Source organism: Lutra lutra, chromosome 4 (assembly GCF_902655055.1).
Source record: "Lutra lutra chromosome 4, mLutLut1.2, whole genome shotgun sequence".
Classification (NCBI taxonomy): domain Eukaryota; kingdom Metazoa; phylum Chordata; class Mammalia; order Carnivora; family Mustelidae; genus Lutra; species Lutra lutra.
In genome coordinates this window covers 173,432,488-173,453,170 of record NC_062281.1, presented here as the reverse complement: position 1 = coordinate 173,453,170, position 20,683 = coordinate 173,432,488, and the positions used below count along the sequence as shown (strand labels likewise).

Here is a 20,683-nt window from a genome sequence, read left to right as displayed (position 1 = left end):
TTTTTAAGATTTTATTTATTTACTTGTCAGAGAGATCACACAAGCAGGGGGAGCGGCAGGCAGAGGGAGACATAGGCTTCCTGCTGAGCAAGGAGCCTGATCCCTGAACCCTGGGTCATGACCTGAGCCAAAGGCAGGCGCTTTACTTACTGAGCCACCCAGGCATCCCGAGAAGAGACTTTTTCACAAGAGGGAAAGATGAATCAGAATGTTAGGATAATCCGGAAATTACCATGTCAAGGAAGCTTCAGTGGGGAGGGTATGATCAGAATGGTTGGTGTGATGATGATTTATAAGACTTCTATTCCAGTTATTCCTAGTCACCCCTTTTTTTCAACCTCTTGGAGCCATTTGGCCCATAACTATATATTGTTATAGTTAATACTAAAAAGAAATAAGAATTTATAAAGCGCCTCACAGTTTACAAAGAGATTTAACATCTCATCCAATTCTCACGATCCATGTGAGGTAGAAGTTGTCCCTATTTAGTAACTGAGAAAATTGAGGCTCACTAGAGACTTGCCTAAGCAACAGAGCCAGAGTGACAGGGTCTTCTGATCCTGAATCTCCTTTGGTAATCTTCTGTGCCTAATTAGATCTTAAGTTCTGGAGGCCTTAATCTATCTAATCAGTCATTGCTTGTTAACCTTTACAGCATCCAGCTCAGTGCTGGGCAGATACAGGTGTTAGAGTAGATTGAGTGAAGACTGGCCGGGCTCAGAATAACGGTGTCCTTTCTCCCCTCTGCCCTCTAGCGCCCTCACAAAGCCAATGCTGAGGAGATGACCAAGTACCACAGTGACGACTACATTAAATTCTTGCGCTCCATCCGCCCAGATAACATGTCCGAGTACAGCAAGCAGATGCAGAGATGTAAGTCCGTTCTGTTCCTCCTTCCTTGAGAAGCACCACGTGGGTCTGCCTTGGAATCGCAGAGGTCCGCAGCCCTGCCTTCCCTCGTAGCTCCCATTCAGCCTACACCTGATTTCCCCTGCCTCAAGGAGGCTGAAGTGCTGCTTTTTTTTCTCAAGTCTAGTTTTCCTTGTATCTTTTTTTTTTTTTTAAGATTTTATTTATTTTTTTGACAGAGAGAGAGAGAGATCACAAGTAGGCAGAGAGGCAGGCGGGGGGGTGGGGTGGGGTGGGGAAGCAGGCTCCCTGCTGAGCAGAGAGCCTGATGGTGGACTCGATCCCAGGACCCTGAGATCATGACCTGAGCCGAAGGCAGAGGCTTTAACCCACTGAGCCACCCAGGCGCCCCCAGTTTTCCTCGTATCTTGAGTATAAAGAATAGATTTTGATCTTTGTCTAGTTCGGTTCACAACACTGTGCCGAGGAAACTGTAAATGTTACGATGGAAAGAGCACTGACCTGGGAGACGGACACAGGAGATACAAGCCGCAGCTCTGACTCCTCACTGACTGGGCGAGTCACTTCCCCTTAGAGTTTTCTTTTGCACAATAGACTGGGTGTCATCCCATGCGAGTATAACTGCTCTCACTTTGTGAGCAGTAATTGAGAATCGAGTAGCTACTTAGAACAGACTCTAGATGACGTGATCTTTGAGTTGAGATGATTCTCCTCCTGTGTCCTGAGACTCAAACACAGGTGGCATTTTAGGAGCTACACTCAGTTTGTAGGAATCATGAGGACTATTTCAGCTGTGGGAGAAAATGTATCGAAATTTGGGAGAAAACTCTCATATCTGACTTCTCCCTTGTGTTCTTTTAGAAATTCTCTCTCAGCACCTACTATCTCATAAAATGAAACAATGAAACAACATTGTCCAGAAGTTGTTTTGATTAGCTCATAGCAGCTTATTTTGAAATATCTGCAAATCTGTGGCACTTGTTGTACTGGCCACAAGGTAGTCTTATTCCCAAGGCAGAAAGTTGATTTGTTACAATAATCGTGTAGTTGTAATGGTTACAGAACCACAGAGACCTTTCTTTAAAGCGTCAAGCTTCTTTACCACTTACAACTCCAGGAGCTGCTGCCTCCTCCAAGTGTAGTGTTTGCTCTTCGAAATTGACAAGATCTTATTTGCTTCCAAGATGAGACAAATTCCTTCCTTTGCTCTAGATGGCTTTAGTGCTTCTCATAACCTTTTTAGGCCAGTGATCAGGCTCCACTGTCAGCAGAGAGGATTCTCATTGGAGAAGCAACTTGGTATTGAAGCAAGAAAATGAGCTTTGATGTCTTGGTTTGAATCTGTTCATTCTGCCACTCTGCTGCTGTGTGTTCTTAAGCAAGTCCCTAGCCTCTCTGAGCCTCATCTTCTTATTTATTTAGCTTTAAAGATTTATTTATTTATTTTAGAGATAGAGAGTGCTTGTGCATGGGGAAGGGGCAGAGGAAGAGGGAGAGAGAATCTCAAGCAGACTCTGCTACTAAGTACGGATCCTGGAGCTCAGAGTCGGATGCAGGGCTTGATTTCATGATCCTGAGATCGTGACCTGACCCAAAATCAAGAGTCAGGTGCTTAACTGACTGCACCACCCAGAGACCCCTGTTTTCTCTTCTTTAAAAGGAAGACAGGGGGGCCTGGGTAGCTCTGTTAGTTAAGCGTCTGCCTTCAGCTCAGATCATGATCCCAGGATTCTGGGATCGAGCTCCCCGTGAGGCTCCCTGACCAGCGGGGAGTCTGCTTGTCTTTCTTCCTCTCCTTCTGCCCCCTTCCTCATGCATGCTCTTTCTCTCTCTCATAAATAAATCTTAAAAAAAAAAAAAAAGATAATAGTGCCTATTTCATAGTGGAAGTTGGTGAGGATAAGTGAGATAGCATGACTGTCAATGAATAGTAATTTTTGCTATGATGACATATTACTTTCATTTTTTAAAAGATTTTATTTATTTATCGGAGAATGAGAGAAAGAGAGCATAAGCAGGGGAAGTGGTAGGCAGAGGGAGAAGCAGGGTCCCTGCTGAGCAAGGAGCCCAATGTGGGACTAGATCCCAGGACCCTGGGATCAGGATCTAAGCCAAGGGCAGACACTTAACCAAGTGAGCCACCCAGGTGTCCCAGCTTTCATTATTTTCAAATCTGTCAAGGCAGACATAAAATATTAGGCTCTGAGGAATGCCCGGGTTTGGTTCTGGCTCCCAGTTTGTTCCAGTTTTCCTGAAATTAGCGTTCTAAGATTGTGCATTTAAAAATAAGGTTTGGGGGCACCTGGGTGGCTCAGTGGGTTAAAGCCTCTGCCTTTGGCTCAGGTCATGATCTCAGGGTCCTGGGATCAAGCCCCACATCGGGCTCTCTGCTTAGAGGAAAGCCTGCTTCCTCCTCTCTCTCTGCCTGCCTCTCTGCCTGCCTCTCTGCCTACTTGAGATCTCTCTCTGTCAAATAAATAATTAAAATCTTAAAAAAAAAATAAATAAAAATTAGGTTTGTAGGGCGCCTAGGTGGTTCAGTGGGTTAAGCCTCTGCCTTCGGCTCAGGTCATGATCTCAGGGTCCTGATCAAGCCCTGCATCAGGATCTCTGCTCTGTGGGGAACCTGCTTCCCTCTCTCTGCCTCTCTGCCTATGTGTGCTATCTCTCTCCCTCTCTGTCAAATAAATAAATAGGATCTTTTTTAAAAAAAAAAAAAATAGATCTGGGATTTTCTCTCATTGAAGATGGGTTAGGAAGAGTGAGGCTCTCTAAGGACTTTAGGCGCCTCCCTGACTTGATTCATAGAGTTATAGAAAGGTGTCACTTTGTGAAGCACCGTATAACCAGGGGTACCTATAGAGACAGTAACAGGGACGTGAGAGCTAACACCTAATCTAGGAAGTTATACATGTAATAAACTAAGTAAGTAAGGCTTCCTTGCTCTTAGCTAGAATGTAATAAATGTTTGTGGTCATTTTGAGATTTCGAGAACCTTGATCAGAAGGTCTGAGCCAATAATTAGTTAAAATGGGACCATTATATACAGTAGGCTCCCTGACAGCCTGGTGTGATCTGCCCATTTGCATTCGGTCCCCTGTCAGCTAACCTTTGCCTCCTGGGGCGCTCGTGGCCTATTGGGCTCAGGCCTTCTTCTTCTTCTTTTTTTTTTTTTTTTTTTTTTTTTTTTTTTCAAGATTTTATATATTCATTTGTCAGAAAGAGAGCACACAAGCAGGGGGAGCAGCAGGCTGCTTGCAAAGAGCCCAATGGGTCCTTGATCCCAGGACCCTGGGACCGTGACCTGAGCTGAAAGCAGATGCTTAACTGACTGAGCCGCCCAGGCATCCCAGGGCTCAGGCCTTCTTAAAAATAATAGTAAATAAATAAAATTGGTTCAGATGTCAAAAAATGCAATTTTTTTTTTCCTGGTAGTTTCAGAATATGAAATGTGGTGGACAAATGATAAAGGGGAATTGTGGTGGCAAAATTTGGAGGCATAATCGTCCATTTTTTAGATACATTAAACTGGGGCGAAATGACTTTCCCAGGGTCACCCAGCAAAGTAGTGGTAGGATGGAGAATGGAACTCGTTTCCTAATTCTGGAGTATTTTTAAATAAATAGCATGCAAAATATTTCAGACACACACACAAAAGTATAAAAAGTAATAGAATGAAAATTCAAGTACCCCACTACTGGCCTTTTGTTCTAAGAAAGAAAACATTACCAATATAGTTGAAACCCCAGGATGCCTCCCCTTGATCATACACACTTTCTGTCCTACCACCGACCCCCTCATAGCACCATAGGGGGTAAGGCCTCTCCTGAGTCCCTGTTAATCCATGCATCTCTTTGTGCAGTGTGCTTTTTACCGCCTTCTCCATCTCTCTCCACTCTCCCTTCTCTCACTCAGTGTTGCTCCCTTCAGCCTAACGTCAGCCTAAGAATAAGAAACGTATTTATAGTGGGAAGAGGGAAACCCATAGAAAAGTCCTCCCTCGTTTCATGCATTAGCCCAAGTGAGGGGGCTGCCTCCCGTTTGCCCCCTTTCCATCTCCAGTCACACAGCTTGTTGAACTGAGCATGATGGGCTGGCCATCTGAGCCACATGTTGGTTTGGGGCCTGAAGGAAAATACTTTTTTCTCCTATCTAAAACAACCATTTCTTATAGCACCCAGCAGGCTCAGTCAGTAGAGCACACGACTCTGTCTTGGGGTCATGAGTTCCAGCCTCACATTGGATATAAAACTTACTTAAGGGGCGCCTGGGTGGCTCAGTGGGTTAGGCCTCTGCCTTCGGCTCAGGTCATGGTCCCAGGGTCCTGGGATCGAGCCCCATGTTGGGCTCTCTGCTCAGCGGGGAGCCTGCTTCCTCCTCTCTCTCTCTCTCTCTGCCTGCCTCTCTGCCTACTTGTGATCTCTATCTGTCAAATGAATTAATTAAAAAAAAAATCTTAAAAAAAAAACTTACTTAAAAATAATAACAACAACAAGAACAACAACAACAAAAAAACAGATAAAACAACCATTTCTTCCCACGGTGGCTCCACATCCCAAATGGGGGTAAGTTTTGCTACCTGGCAATCTAGGCAGACCAAACCCAGTGAGGCAGGAAGCAGCTGGAAGGGGCATTTGGTTGCCAGTGGATAAAGAGCCTGGCTCCAGGGACCAAAGTTCTTATTGACACAGCCTCCCAGTGTTACCCGGGCAGTGGGGTGAGAGCCAGGTACTGTTGCTCACCCCCTTGTGTGGGCCATCCTTCCTCAGAGCACTTGTCTTGGCGGGGCACCCTCCAAGTTCAGGGCAGCGCCAGAGTTAGTAACACTTGTAGTTATCGCACACTTTGAGCTTCAGCTGTCTCTCCGAAGGTTAACACAGTCCGAGCCGGGCTCTGCTACCCTCCTCCTCCCAGGGATCCTCCCTGCTTGACTTGGGGAACCCCGGCTGATAGCAGCAGGTGCAGTAGGAAGGTTGGGGCAAGGAATAGCCTACCCTGCCTCTAATTTCCTGTGTATCGTTCATGTCTCAGTAGTTTCCTTTTTTTTTTTTTTAAGATTTTACTTATTTGAGAGAGAGAAAGAGCCTGAGTCTGAGGAGGGGAGGGGAAGGGGGGAGGGAGAGGGAGAGAATCTCAAACAACCCCTCCTGCTGCTCATGGAGCCTGATCTCACAACCCTGAGCCAACCCTGAGCCGAAGCCAAGAGTAGGATGCCGCACTGACTGAGCCATCCAGGCGCCCCTAGCAGTTGCCTTTTCTGGGAGAGGAGACTTGGAGCCCTAAGGTTCCTCTCTCACCCTGTGACTCCATGGCCCTCAGATGTGCTTCCCTTCCTGCCTCTCAGTTCATTTGCATCACTGTTTGCATGTGTTTCCTCATTACGCAGTAGTTTGTGCTTTTGCCCCTTTGGGTCTGAAATAACTTGACTCTGGTTGTCACTAGAGGTATAGTAGAGAGATGCTGAACTGTGGGAGTTGAGACACCTGGACCCTGATTCTGTCTCTGCCACTGGCTGCTTATAGGACCGTGGGCAGGTCACTTAATGCTCGGGATCTGTTTGTCCCTGTGGACGGTGGGGTGGATATGTCCTGCCCAGCTCACGGGGTTGTGACGAGGACCAAATGAGACTGTACATGAGATTATTGGGAAGAAAGCCAGAGTGCGTTTTCATGGGCTTTTAGGGCAAGCGGACCAATGCTTAAATATCGCCTCTGCTGTTTACTAGCCGTTGACCTCTCTGAGCAGGTTTCCCCATTTGTAAAGTAAGACCAAATCTTGGCTCAGAAGGTCAGAAGGAGAAGGTTACGTGAGGATGAGGGGCATAAGGAATTTAAAATGCCTTTAGCACAGCGTCTGGCACACTGTTAAGCATTCAGTGGATGATGGTTACACAGGTCTCATTTCTTCCCTGCCTTGTTGGTCAGCTGGAGAGAGATCTGGAACAAACCCAGAAATAAGCAGCTCCGCTTTTCTCCCTCAAGGAAAGAGCCAACATTTTCTAAGTACTCACTGGCTATGCTCTTCCCCATGAAGATTTCTGTTCATCTTCTCAGTGGTTAGGTGAGGCAGGTATCATGATTGCTAGTTAAAGGTAATGAGCCAAAGCTCTGGGAAGTTAAATGATTTGACCCAATCACAAAACCAGTAAGAGATAGAGCCTGGACTAGAACCCAAGCCTCCTGAACCCAAATTCTATATTCCCTCCCCCACCCCGCCCCCATAGGCTCATAAATATGTAAACAAAAACCAAAGGAATTTTGGAAACTAACCTTTGTCTTATGTCTTTTAAGTCAACGTCGGTGAGGACTGTCCGGTATTTGATGGCCTGTTTGAGTTCTGTCAGTTATCTACTGGTGGCTCTGTGGGTAAGGAATATAATTCCCTCCTTGTGGCCTGTGCTGGGTTGTACTAGTGAGGTCTGCCTTTTGGGCCGCTGTCCCAGTAGGGCTGATCGGTGACCCTGTAAAATGGTCCTGTGAGTTTTTACCTTAGGTCTTTAAAATACCCTCTGGTTTTTTTAAAAAAATAAAAATAAAAATAAAATAAAATACCCTCTGGTTTAGTTCCAGCCCAGGTTCAGTCTCTGACAGGGTACTGATGGGTGTCCTTGACTGTTCTTTCCTACCAAGAGATCTTACACACTGGAATTCCCTGCAGACCGCATGGAGTTGTGGAGAAGCTGTACATAGAAGCAGTTTGCAAACTGCAAAGCACTATAAAAATGGGAAGTGTCATCATCTGTGTCTTACAAAAGACCATAGTAATCACCTTTAGAGGTCAGAAATACTCCCCACATATCTCCCACTTCCATTATTAACTCTATGATTACTCTAAACCCTTTCTTAACAAATATTTATTTTCCTATGATCATTGTTTTCTGTCCTCTCCCCTTTCTTTTTTTTTTTTTTTTTTTTAAAGATTTTATTTATTTATTTGACAGAGATCACAAGCAGGCAGGAGGCAGGTAGAGAGAGAGGAGGAAGCAGGCTCCCTGCTGAGCAGAGAGCCAGACGCGGGGCTCTATCCCAGGACCCTGAGATCATGACCCGAGCCAAAGGCAGCGGCCTAACCCACTGAGCCACCCAGGCGCCCCTCCTCTCCCCTTTCATTCGGCTCCCAATATCATCTCAGATCATCTCAGGAAAAAATTGCCCACAATCATGCTCTCTGTGAATAATCGTTATTACCATTTTGGTGTTTGTATATCCATTCTTTATTCTGTATGTATATATCTGGATATAACATGTACGTCTGTATTTTACAAAAATGCGTCACATGCATATAGTTTTGTGTCCGCATCTTTTACTGAGTAAATCTTTAAAAGTTCTTTAGCTCACGTAGTCTATAGCATAATGCCTAGTGGCTGCATGATTATTCCACATTATGGGCCAACTTTGGTTGATATATAATCAGTCCCCTTTTATTGGATCACTTGGCTCGTTCGTGTTTTTATTGCTCTTGTGGTTACACTGCTGTACACACACCTGAATACACAAGGGTGTATTTCCCTCACTTCTGGGCCTGTTTGTACTTTGAGCTCCTAATACCTCTAGTATCTTCACCGTTTTTTGACTGTGACCCCCAGTAAGAAATACATTTACATTTGCAGTCAAGGTTGCGCACGCACGTTCTCGCTCTGAAGCCAGCTTTACAGGAGAGCGGTTACCTTTACTGTTACTTTATCTTAGTTTGTTTTGTTTAATACACACACACTAGTCATGACCCACTAAACCAGCTCTAAGGCTTACTGATGGGTTACCACCCTCCGTTTGGGAAAAAGTTGTTGAGAGTAGCCAGCATCATATCTACTCCCCGCTGGAAGAGGGAGGGAGGGAGGGAGAGGACTGGGCCTTGGATCATACAGTCCCATTGTCGAATAGGTCCCACCTCTCACCGGGTTTCCTGGGCTTCTTGGGGAAAGGGGGAGAACGGCTTGCTAACAGTCTTACGTTCACTCTCCCACACCCAGCGAGTGCTGTGAAACTTAATAAGCAACAGACGGACATCGCTGTGAATTGGGCTGGAGGCCTGCACCATGCAAAGAAGTCTGAGGCATCTGGCTTCTGTTACGTCAATGATATCGTCTTGGCCATCCTGGAACTGCTAAAGTATGCCTGCCTGGCCTTGTCTCTTGCAGGAGCTCCTTAGGCCAGGTTCCCACTTCCCTCTCCCCCGGGCTTGCCTCCCTAGTTTGCTTTTCCTAGCGGTGTGCTGGCTAGGATGTGTTCAGTGAGTGTCTCTGGCCATCCTCTCCTTGACGGGGTCCTGGTTTGATCTGAGCCCACGGCAAGATCAGGGGCAGGCGCTGCTCAGATCCTGCCTCCAGAGTGTCCCTGTGTGGCTGGAGTTGACCCTTGCTGTAGAGTAGGAAGATCGGACTTGGTCGGCTTGGTCAGGCCTCTGGAGACACCCTGCCGCTCTTCCACCTTCCTTCAGCCAGTTTCCGCGTCTCTGGTGCTTAGAGATACCTGAGGGAGGCAGCCAGCCCGGTAAGCTGGGACCTGGCGCCCTTGGCGCGTCCCATTCCCAGAGAGCCCCCAGACCCCTGACCCCCTTCTGATCCTAGGTATCACCAGAGGGTGCTGTATATTGACATTGATATTCACCACGGCGATGGCGTGGAAGAGGCCTTCTATACCACAGACCGGGTCATGACTGTGTCCTTTCATAAATACGGAGAGTACTTCCCAGGAACTGGGGACCTACGGGTGAGAACTCCCTTCAGGGGCCTACTAGCTCACCCTCAGCTGCCAGCTCTAACTCTCCTATCTCATGTCACCAGAAACCACTTCCTGCCTTTTCTGCCATTCAGAATGCCATACCCCAGCGTAGGGTACTTGCTTGGGTCTCCTTCCCTCCCTTATTCTGGAGGAAGGGAACGATGGGGCCCAAAGTGTTGGAGGGATAGGAGTCGCATGACAGGTCCCTCCAGGCCATAACTAAGTTACATTACACTACTCAGATGTCCCATATGACTTGAATTTTAGGCTAGAAACATCATGTTCAAAAGAAAACCCAAAACATCAGGTTCTCTCCTGGGGGCTAGGAATTGGGACCCTTATGGACCATCTCAAGGGTTCTTAACCTTCCCCTTTGATCACCTGACTGAAAGCTATGGACTCTGTCCCTAGGAAAGTGTAGGAAATGTTTTGTATCTGATACTGAATAGTTTATTAGACACCTCCCCTTAGTGAAGCCCGTCAGTAGACCTCAGGATAAGAGTCCTCAGAAGCAAACTCACTGAACTGTTATATCTGCTTCTATTAACATGAAGATGAAACCAGCCCTATGGCATGCGGTAGCCCTCTGATGAAAAAGTGGCAGTAATTCATTTGTTTGCTGTGGCAAGCATTTGAATAAGTGGGTATTTCCAATTTTAAAGAACTCTTCCACCTTCTCTGGGGAAGAAAAGGTTGTCCCAGGGTGGGTATGATTTCTGTGACCCAGCCACCAGCAGCTCTGACCCAGTCCAAAGGTGGAGGTCTTGTGCTGTGGGGTAGGATAGTCCATCTCTGGCTCCATGAATAGTTCTCAGGCTGGGCATGAGCTCAGTGGTGTGCCCAGAGGTATGAGCTAGACTTCCCTGTGAGAGGGATGGTATTAACCAAGAGGCCCCTGTTCTGTTCCTGGCTCAGCTCACGGGCCCCACTTTTCGCTCTTAGAACCACTGCCTGCCCTTAGCCTTCCAGCCCCCATCCTTGAACTTCTTCCTAGCTTCATCTTTCAGTTTTACTTTAATGTCCCTCTTGATTAGGATATTGGGGCTGGCAAAGGCAAGTATTATGCTGTTAACTACCCTCTCCGAGATGGGATCGATGACGAGTCCTATGAGGCCATTTTCAAGCCGGTAAGTGGCTTATCCACCACCTGGGCTGCAGTCGGGCTTAGTCTAAGGGAGGGGTAGCAGAGCACCCCCAGCATACGTCAGGAACCTCTCCCTCCCTGAGAAGCTGGTCGGGAAAGGAGATGTGTTTTGACCATGGCTCATATGCTGTGTGCTCGGCTAGAGGAACGAAATTCATCCAAGTATTTATTGGTGCCTTCTGTGGGTCGGGCCCTCTGTTGGAGACAAGACTATCTAAGACATGAATCATGACCTTGAAGACCTCACAGTCTACGTAGTGGGAGGCAGGCACACACATGACAATGTGTGGTCATTACTGTTTTTGCAGGATGAACAGAAGAGTGGGAGAAAAACCACTGCCTGGGCTGGGGCGAGGGTAGTCAGAGCCGATTTCATAGAGGTGGTGTTATTTGAGCTGGACTCTGAAAAATGAGGTTTTGTCCATGTGAAGCAGGAGGTGGAGGCTGGAGGGCGGTGGCGTTCAGCAGGGGGAACAGCACTAGCAGAAGCACAAAGGTGCCAGTACGTAGCTGTGTGTAGGCCAATGTGATGGGTGGGAGGACTGTTGGAGGATGTGGTAGGAAATGTATGTTGGGGTCGGTATTTCAAAGGGAGCCTTGAATGCCAAGCTGAGGAGTTACATCTTCCACCTGCAAGCCACAAGGAGCCATTACTGGAGTATTAACTAAAAAGTTCAGGTAGTCAAGTGCCTACTGTGTGCTGCGTAGTAAGGGTGACAGCGAAGCCCAAGGTATGGTCTTTGTCCTGGTAACGTCAAAATCTTGTCATAAAGAGAAAGACAAAAGTGAGCCCTCCCTCACGATATGAGGCTCAAAGTCTGTAGGACTGAGGTGTAGGGCGGGTGCAGCTCAAGGTCGGAAGTGGCACTGGAGTTGGGGCAGTGAAAGAAAAGAAGGGAAAGGTTGAGGGAAAGATGAAGAGGCTCTTCTAGATTCAGCATTCCTAGAGCTAGAAGGATCTCAGAGAGCTTTTCAAATTGGAAAACTGAAATCCCAAGTAGGGAAACAAGAGCCCCAGACCAATGTTCCCTCTTTACCACCCAGCATGAGGGAGAGTGCAAAAGTGGGAGTGAATGATAGGGGGCAGAGGGACTGCACCCACCCTTTGCAGCCCCAAGCATCATGTAACTTTTCTTAAAGCCAGTGGTGACCAGGATGTGTCCTTTTAGGTCATATCTAAAGTGATGGAGATGTTCCAGCCCAGTGCGGTTGTCTTACAGTGTGGTTCCGACTCCCTGTCTGGGGATCGGTTAGGTTGCTTCAATCTGACCATCAAAGGTGAGACCGTGTAGCATAGGGATGGGTGGGTGGGTCCTGCAGGGTGCTCCTGAAACCCAGCACCCCTTTCTCCCACCAAAGGGCACGCCAAGTGTGTGGAGTTTGTGAAGAGCTTCAACCTGCCTATGCTGATGCTGGGAGGAGGTGGCTACACCATCCGTAACGTGGCCCGCTGCTGGACGTATGAAACAGCAGTGGCCTTGGACACAGAGATCCCGAATGGTAATAGCTCCAGGGCCAGGTTTGGTGGGGCAGAGCTGGAGCTCAGATGTCTTCAAGTTCACGAGCCCTTTCCCGTTGGCCATGTGGCCTCTCCTCTTCTGATACTTGTCATTGATTATCCTGCCTATCCACTTGTGATTGTCAGACCATCGGTTTTTCCTGAGTCCTTTTTTGACCCTGTCCTCTTTCCCTTTTGCTTCTGGTCTAGACAAAATTATCAGTGGTTATTTATAGCTTTGGAATTTCTACTCCATAGGGGAACTGCGGTAGTCATTGAGGATGTGCTCGCAATGAGCATTGCCTAAGTTTCCCAAAACCAGGGGCTTGTGCTTCTCATTCTGGAGAACGGCATTAAAAAGACTGAAACCCTATAAAGTACCCAAGTACTCTGTTAGATGGTTGGACTGACAGTTCCAGATAAACCTACAAATGCTTTTCTCAGGGTCCCATGGTAGCCAGGTCTCTTGACTCTTAACCTCCTGCCCCAATTAGAGCTTCCATACAATGACTACTTCGAATACTTTGGACCAGATTTCAAACTTCACATCAGTCCTTCCAATATGACCAACCAGAATACCAATGAATACCTGGAGAAGATCAAGTGAGTATATCCCCAGATACCCCCTGACTGAACATTCCAGGCTCTGGTTTGTCCCTAACCAGAGCCCAGCCACCCTCTCTACCATTGGCCATAGACAGCGACTGTTTGAGAACCTGAGAATGCTGCCCCATGCACCGGGGGTCCAAATGCAGGTCATTCCTGAGGACGCCATTCCTGAGGAGAGTGGTGACGAGGATGAAGAAGATCCTGACAAGCGCATCTCGAGTAAGACCCAGACCCCGGGGCCGGTGCCTTCCCACTCAGTAGGTAGCTCTGACTTCCCACCACTGTTGGTTTCGCATTCCTCTCAAGCTACCCATCTGTTGGGAAACCCAAGTGCTAGAACTTGGAACAATTTAGGGACTCCTTGAGTTTCCTTCCCCTCTTCATGGTCTCCCCTTCCCTTGGTGTCTCTTAGAGGGCACACAGGGAAGCACCGGGCACAGACCCTGAGGTAAAGCTCACCTCCTGCTGTCTCACCCACATTCCACATTGCCTCCCAGTCTGTTCTTCTGACAAACGAATTGCCTGCGAGGAAGAGTTCTCGGACTCTGATGAGGAGGGGGAAGGCGGTCGCAAGAACTCTTCCAACTTCAAAAAAGCCAAGAGAGTCAAAACTGAGGATGAAAAAGAGAAAGACCCAGAAGAGAAGAAAGGTGGGTTTGGGTCACGCCCAGCCTTGGGTCTTGAGCCCCAGACCAGAGAGGAGGATGTATCTGTATAGGGCATTGGGAGGAGAGAGCCGACTTGGGCCCTGCCTTCTGCAGGGTTCTGCCTCAGCTCCCAGAAGTAGCAGGCCCCACAAAAGAACGAAACTCGATTTGTCATCTCCACTGGCTGATTGAGAGCCCTGCCAGGCTCCGGAGCCAGGGACATGCCTGGGCTCCCCATGGTCAGGAGTGTGGCTCTCACATACCACCCAAGCCCTTTTCCCAGCACTTCACCCCAGTTTCCCAGGGGGCTGCCTCCGCCCACCAGGTTCAGGCATTAGCAGGCTGGGAAACCGGTCCGACCTGTTTGTTTTCAACAGGGCTCAGTGGGAGGGCCTGGGATGGGCTTTTCTCTCTTTTGTATGTCCTGGGAGCTGTAGTGTTGGGGAAGGGGTTTTAGCCTAAGTAAAGATTCCATGGGTCTTTCTGGAGAGGAGTCCTTGGTCATCCCTGCACTCTTATGTTCTAGAAGTCATAGAAGAGGAGAAAACCAAGGAGGAGAAGCAAGAAGCCAAAGGGTGAGGAAGGAGCTGTCGGCTATCTCCCCAGCATTGGAGCACCAGCCCCTTTGTCCGCTACGCTGAGGGGAGGCACAGGGACAGCTGGTGCAGCTTACAAAGACCTCTTTCAGGGACCAGTCTGTCCGTCTCTGCAGTTCTAGGCAGAGCTAGGAAGCCTCAGCCCTCAGCAGTCACCTGGGCAGCTGGGGTCCTATAGAAGTCATTGTCCCCATGTTTTTGCCTCAAGGCCTCTGGGGTGCATTATCTCATGCCAGTCTCTGCTCTCTCCACAGGGTCAAGGAGGAGGTCAAGTTGGCCTGAGCAGACCTCTCCAGTTCTGGCTTCCTGCCAAGTTCCCCACCTTCCTCCCACAAGCCCTCAGATTTTATATTTTCTATTTCTCTGTGTATTTATATAAATATATATTAAATATAAATATCCCCTGGGACTAGACAGGAACCAGGGCCCTGAGCCCAGGGCACGTGTTAGGAGTGAGCTTTTCTAGTGGCTGTGGCTGCCTTGCTGCCACCCAGCCTTCCCGTTATTACTTTTGAACCATAAAGGGTGCCGGGTCTGGAAGGCATACTCTTAAGCAGCCATAGGACAAAATCCTGAAATGCCAAGTGCCTGCTTAGTAGCTTTGGAGAGGTGCCCTTATTGAGCATTCTAGGAGTGGTTGGGTCTTCAGAGACACCCCTCGCCCCCTGCCCAAATCAGGCTCCTTAAGGTAACATCAGCCATTTTTAGGTTGGTTCTGTTATCATACCTTCCCTACTAGCCCCCATGTGAGCCAAGGAACTCACACTGCCTGCCCTCTATCCTCGCCCAATTCTGCAGGTGGAGATTGGTGGTCTAGTATCCTTTTTGAGATACTATTTTCATTTTCATGAGAATCTTTGTAATAAATTGGTACATTTCTACATCCTCCTGAGTTTGTGTCCTAGTAGTGTCCCTGGGTTGATTTCTACTCCACTTCCGTGCCCTTCTGGTGTCCATGAGAACCTGGGCAATTCCCTGAACAACATAACAACCCCACAGACTTACCCCTCACCTTAATCCCCGCCTCAAGGGTTGAGGTTAACTGATCTTCTTGCCCTACCCCCAGAAGACCACTCGTTAAAAAGCACTACTAAAGGGACGACATTTATTCCTTCTCCAAATGTTACAGTAAAACCAGGTGGAAGAGAATGGTTTTAGCAGTTAGAAAAAAAAAAAAAAAGTACAAATCTGGGGTTTGGCCATTAAAAGTTATTTACAACAATGGGAGGGGGAAAAAAAAAGACAACGAGAAGTTGTTTCACATTACAGACCTCCCCCCCACACCCCAAAGCCTAATACTTGCTTACCAAGTCAAAAGAGACACAGTTGATTCACAAGCTGGAGATTTGAACTTGAGTAAGACATTTATAAAAACCTAGACAGGGGCAGTGTCCTCCCCAGCCCAGGTGCCACTAGGCACAGCACAAGAGACTAAAAACTCAACAGGGGGGAAGGCTGGACACTCAGGGTTTGGGAGTGTAGGCACCCCACATCTGGCTCAGGGATTTGGGGAGTAAACAAAACCTACTTGGAAAAGAACTGGGGAAGAAAACCAGCAATTGCCGCCTTCAGGGGTGGGGACAGCAGAGGTAGGGCCAGGGGCAGGAGAATTTCACATCACTAACCTAACTTGGGAAACTGCAAGGGACCATCTTCAACCGGCCTTAAGAGGAAGGCCAGATGGATGATGGGAGAATCCACAGGAGGGAAAAGGAGAGGGCACGTGGCTGGGAGGGGGCAACAGCCCCTTCCTTTCTGGGCACAGGAAGGCAGCCAGGGCACCAGGTCCAGGCAGTGACCTCACAAGGACAGCACAGTTTTTGCAGCTTAGAGATCACCCGCCTGCCCCCACCCAGCTACTCCTTCTGCTCACAGGCAGGTGTAGGGCCACTCTCCGGCCCCGAGGGGGTGGATGGCTCTGCAGCCTGGGGCCCTGCCTCTTCTTCTGTGTCTCCTCCCTTGGAGGCAGCACTAGCCTCTGCCCCCTTGGCCTGGGGCTCCTGGCTTTCAGGGGTGGCAACAGCCTTCCCTTCCTGGGCTGCGCCTTCCTCGCCGCAGGCACCGAGCTCCCCCTGCTCCTGCTCTTCCTCGGTGGGTGAGGAGGCAGACGAATCACCCCCACCCTCCTTCCGATTTCTCTTGAAGGACAGACCACTCAATTTGAAAGGCTTCTTGAAAGAGAATTTCTTCTTCTTCTTGGGGGTCTCCTTGGCGGGGGCATCCCCCTTGACCTCAGCGCCCTGGCTAGGAGGTGCTGGCTCGATGGCATCGCCAGTGGCCCCGGCTGCCTCCTCTGTTCCGTTCACGGGGGGCGACTCCCCTTCACCCTTGGGGGATAAGTCTCCATTGCTTTTCACGTGGCCATTCTCCTGCAGGGCAGAGGAGACAGCAGTGAGGGCCAGGGCGCTACCCCTCCTCCCCCAGCCCGCCGCGGACCTCTTCCAGGCAACGGGATCCCGATTCTTCTGCAACCCAGGAGGCTGCCTGTAGCCTCACCCACACCGGGATCCCGTCAGACATCTCCCTCCGGTCCTCACGAGCGCGCGGGGGCCGCGGCCGGCAGGAGGCGCTGGGGTCCCGTGGCCCCCCACCCACCTCCCCCGGGGCGCGCTCTCCATTCGGCGGGGACCCGCTCGCCGCCGCCGATCCCCGGCAGGCGGGCGAGCCCAACAAGCCGACATCGGGCGGGAAGCCGCCACGGGGCGCTCTTCTCCCCACCTGGACGGCCCATTTTCCCAGCCTCCCGCTTTGTGCAAGCGGCCCCCCACCCAGCTCTCCCCACATCTCGACTCCCCACTAAAAAAAGGCCGTGAGCCACCAGGTCGGGTCTGCGGGTGGAGCGCCCTCCCCCCTGGGAACCCGCCCCGCGGCCCCTGGGCGCCCCCTTGGCGCGGCCCGGCAGCGCCTTTGTTCCCCGCGCGGCACTCGGGGCGGCCGGGGGCAGCGCTGGGGGCCGGGGCCGCAAACAAAGAAGGCGGCGGGGCCGGGCCAGCGCCCCCTCCCCGCCCCTCCCCTCGCTTCGCCCGCGGGGGCTGCGGCGCCGAGAACAAAGGGACCGGGCGGGGGAGGGGGCGCCGCGTGTCCCGGGCCGGACAAAGCGCGCGGCCCCGGCCCAGGGCTACTGAGGGGGCGAGGTGCGGGAGGAGGGGGCCAGGTCGGGCCGTGCCGAGCGCACCCACCTGTCCGTTGGCCTTAGCAGGGGAAGCGCCTGCTGCCTCCTCGGCGGTCACGTCGCCCCGGGGAGCCTTGGAGCTCTGGCTGCCCATGATGGGGGGTCTGCTGGGGGGCGCCCGGGACCGCCCCGGGCTCGCGCCGCAGGGGATAGTTCGGCCGGGTCGGCCTGGCCGGCGGAGGGGTGGGGCTCGAGCCTGAGGGGGAGGGGTATCGGGGGGGGTGGGAAACCGAGCTGCACCCCCTCTCGGCGCCCGACCCGCTAGCTGTGCCCGCCACCGCTCCGCTCCGCGCCAGAATGCCGCCCGCCGCCCGCCGAGCCGCCTTATATAGGCGCCCCGACCTCGGGGCGGGGCCGGACATTTAAATGAGCGCCCAATCCAGGAGCAGAGGCGGGCTCAGGTCCCGGGCTCCACTGGCGCAGTGGGCGACGCCGGCGGTCTGGTACCCCCAGCCCACTGGCCTACCCCGGACGGGTGGGGTCCAACGTGGGAAGGGGAGAGGCGGGTCGTTAAGCGAGCTGGCCAGAGGGGGGCTTCTAGAGGAAAGGGAAAGCAATCATTCTCTCCTCTCACCGCCCACCCCCCCAGGGTGGCCGCCCCAGCACCTGGAGCAGCCCCCAACGCCGTAGTTCTGCACTGACAGCCCCTGTCAGTCTCCCCCTAGAACTCTTCGAAGGGCTCACATGCCCAGACTCGTTAGAGGGCTGATCCTGAGTTATGCTCCTGAGAATGCGGTCATAGAAGCCGTGGGGCCCCGCGCGGGGATGATCTGCACCCCCTCAGGCCTGGAGACCCGTCACAGGTCCCACCCACGTCCCTGCCTGCCTGCCCCGGTCAGCATGGGGGGTCTGGCCCACCGCGGAGTCACTGGTCAGACTGATGAGGCCCATCCCTCTTCTCTCCTCCCAGTCCCTTAGCAGCCAGTCACACGGAGCCCCCACAGACCAGCTCACCTCTGTCCCTCCTGCCCTCAGCCTGGACCCATTACAAAGCCCCGGCTAGGGCGGTCCTGCGACCTTGAAAGGCTTCCCCATCCCCATGTGAAAGCTGGAGAGTCTGAGGCTCAGAGACGTTGACATAAACTATCCCCCACCTCAGGGCTCCCCAAGCAGGCAGAGGAACTCCAGAAGTGAATTCAACAAAACTTCAAACAGTCTAGTGGAGGGGTGGGACATCACCAAGCCCCTTGAGGACAGCCCCCAGGGTTGCGCAGCCCAGCCTCCTGCCCCACCTGAGAGTCAGGGAGACCCTCCAGCCCCATTCCCCTGCCATTTCCCCTTCCCCTGGTATGGACAGGTCTGTGGGAACCCCAGAGCCCTGACTGGCCCCGGATGTATGTGTCCGGTTGCCTGCCCTCAGCCCCCAGGAGGAAGAGGATGGGGGCTGGAGGAAGGAAAGTGTTGCAAAAGCAAGGTTGTGTCCTGGACAGCTCAGCACGTCCCTCCCTCCCTCCCTCCTTCCCTCCTACGGGTAAGGCCTCCTGGGAGGCCTGAGGCTGTGAGGTGTGGAGACACCCCAGGGCCTGAGAAATCAGGAACTCCCCACAGATCTGACCACAGAGGGGCGGAGGAGGGCTGAGGTGGCATCTACATTCAGCGCTCACCCCTGTAACCTCCAGCTTCACCTCTACTCCGAAGCTACAGAAGACTCATTAACAGCCCCCCACCCCCCACCACCACCGTTTTCTAGACTGGGACACTGAAGTTCAGAAAGGGAAAGAGACATGTTAAAGGGCACACAGCAGATGCTAGTAATTGAGGGTGAGAAGGGGTTTGGAAAGACCTACTAAAATGAGGTGGGGACAGTGAGGAAGCCCCTGGAAAAATTCTCCATTGAGATCTGGGACTGCCTGGTCAGAGTGGGAGGTGAGAAGAACCAGCTTTGGGATAGGAGGGCCGCCATGCCCCACAGCCGCTCACGGACAGAACGGTGCCTTCACCCACTGCCACTAAGGGATGGACTTCGTGACCTGCATCTCTGTCTCGACCACAATAGGGAGCCCACAATGCTGCCAGGCGCTGCCCGCACCGGCTGGCAGGGCTCAGACGGAAGCTGTGCGAGTCCTGGAGGGTTTGGGGTCAGAGGTTAGGAGCAGATCCCAAGTGTCCAGACTTCCAGGCTCTGCCCTGAGGGGCTGACAGGCAAATCCCAGGAGGAGAGAGGAACACTAGAACTAAAGGACCCTGAGTTTCCAGAGCCCCAGAGGGAGCCTGGGCCACAGGGGAGCTCTGCCTCTCCCACCAGCCATCGCTGGAGGCTGGGGAAGGGTCATCGGGGAGCCCAGTCCCTCAGTAAACCCAGGTCCCAGCAGCATCTGGCTTCTGGAAGAGGCAAGGCGCTTAGGATGCTGTGGGGGTGAGGGGGGTGGTACAGCGGCCCCCACGGCCTCCTCCGTCCACACTGTGGCTCCTTCCTCCCCAGCTGCTGCTAGCCCAAACAATGCGCCCATTGTTCTGTGTCTCCAGGGGCCCGTGTGCAACTGTGTGTGTCTGTTTCTCCCTGTGTGTGACTGTGTATTGCTCTGTATCTGTGTGTGAGAGACTTTGTGTGTGTGTGTGTGTGTGTGTGCGTGTGTGTGACCAGGTGTGCACGTTTGTGGTTGTGTGAGTTTGTATCTTTGTCAGCTGTGTGTATTCAGGCTGTGAGAGAGAGGTTTGGTGACTCTTGGCACCTCTAAGATTTTTTGGGTGTGTGCCTGCCTGTCCTTGAGATGGTGTGTTGGTGACAGTGTCTGCCTGTGATTGGGTGTATGACTATGAGTGTGTGCGGCTGTGTGAGAGAATAGGAGTGTGTCGATGAGAAAGTAGCAATTTGCTGTTTGTCAGCTGTGTGTGCCTTAGTGGATCACCAAGGCTGCAGTGGTTGGAACCTTTCAGGGATGGGCTGTTGCCAGGACAGAGTGGCCGGAAAAGGAGGATGGAAGGGACAGGGTAACTCTGGGATGGACCGGGGAAGGGCAGCCGTAGAGACTAGAACCCCCATGTTTTCACAATAACCCCCCGTGTGTCCCAGTTCTCCGGTGAGGCCTCAGCCCCTGTCCCTAGTCTGAGATGCTCCTAGCCTCCTGGGTGGGAAGGAATGTGTTTCCTTGGCAGGAAGGAAGCCCAGGACCTCAGGAGAGCCACAGGGTGGGGCTGAAGGTGGGAGGAAGACAGAAAAGAACATGGCCCCATAAAGGAGGTTCGGGTGCCCTTCGAGGTCTCTGAGGGGGCCCTGCGCTGGGGATCAGATTAGATGCGAGGTGAGCTGTGAGTGGGCCATGACTAGTCAGCGATGGGGGCTGGACCTTTCTCCCGGGGACCAGCACTTGCGCAGGCCCCAAGAGGGGAAGAGACATCAGAGAATGGCTTGGTCCCAATGGAGTGCTCAGTAATGGTGACTTGGCAAGGCCTGCTTCCCAGCCCCAGCCACCCCATCTCCTTCCGG

The 20,683-nt window shown here is 51.6% G+C and overlaps 2 protein-coding genes across 2 annotated transcripts in view; one reads left to right on the top strand and one right to left on the bottom strand.

The window, feature by feature from the left end:
- The window catches only part of HDAC1 (histone deacetylase 1), a 35,404-nt gene extending 20,432 nt beyond the window's left edge, over nucleotides 1-14,972 (top strand). Inside the window, exons 3-14 of the mRNA XM_047726765.1 lie at nucleotides 756-873; nucleotides 7,161-7,235; nucleotides 8,840-8,978; nucleotides 9,437-9,578; nucleotides 10,625-10,717; nucleotides 11,904-12,012; nucleotides 12,094-12,234; nucleotides 12,727-12,835; nucleotides 12,930-13,060; nucleotides 13,339-13,491; nucleotides 14,015-14,063; nucleotides 14,339-14,972. Of these exons, the coding sequence (XP_047582721.1) occupies nucleotides 756-873; nucleotides 7,161-7,235; nucleotides 8,840-8,978; nucleotides 9,437-9,578; nucleotides 10,625-10,717; nucleotides 11,904-12,012; nucleotides 12,094-12,234; nucleotides 12,727-12,835; nucleotides 12,930-13,060; nucleotides 13,339-13,491; nucleotides 14,015-14,063; nucleotides 14,339-14,366 (1,287 nt within the window). The 3' untranslated portion in view covers nucleotides 14,367-14,972. The remainder of the gene's footprint in view (nucleotides 1-755; nucleotides 874-7,160; nucleotides 7,236-8,839; nucleotides 8,979-9,436; nucleotides 9,579-10,624; nucleotides 10,718-11,903; nucleotides 12,013-12,093; nucleotides 12,235-12,726; nucleotides 12,836-12,929; nucleotides 13,061-13,338; nucleotides 13,492-14,014; nucleotides 14,064-14,338) is intronic.
- Nucleotides 14,973-15,175: 203 nt separating this feature from the next.
- MARCKSL1 (MARCKS like 1) lies at nucleotides 15,176-17,565 on the bottom strand. Its single transcript, XM_047726766.1, has 2 exons — nucleotides 17,264-17,565; nucleotides 15,176-16,453 (listed from the first exon to the last, which is right to left on the bottom strand). Exons 1-2 carry the CDS (start codon nucleotides 17,348-17,350, stop codon nucleotides 15,941-15,943), a joined length of 600 nt encoding a protein of 199 aa, XP_047582722.1. The 5' UTR covers nucleotides 17,351-17,565; the 3' UTR covers nucleotides 15,176-15,940.
- Between the last annotated feature and the right edge of the window lie 3,118 nt (nucleotides 17,566-20,683).

Excerpts from the sequence above, each read along its gene's own strand:
- MARCKSL1 (XM_047726766.1), bottom strand. The coding sequence starts at position 17,350 with ATGGGCAGCCAGAGCTCCAAGGCTCCCCGGGGCGACGTGACCGCCGAG. Across the intron at positions 16,454-17,263 it reads CTGCTAAGGCCAACGGACAG|GAGAATGGCCACGTGAAAAG; the intron begins GTGGGTGCGCTC and ends TCTGCCCTGCAG.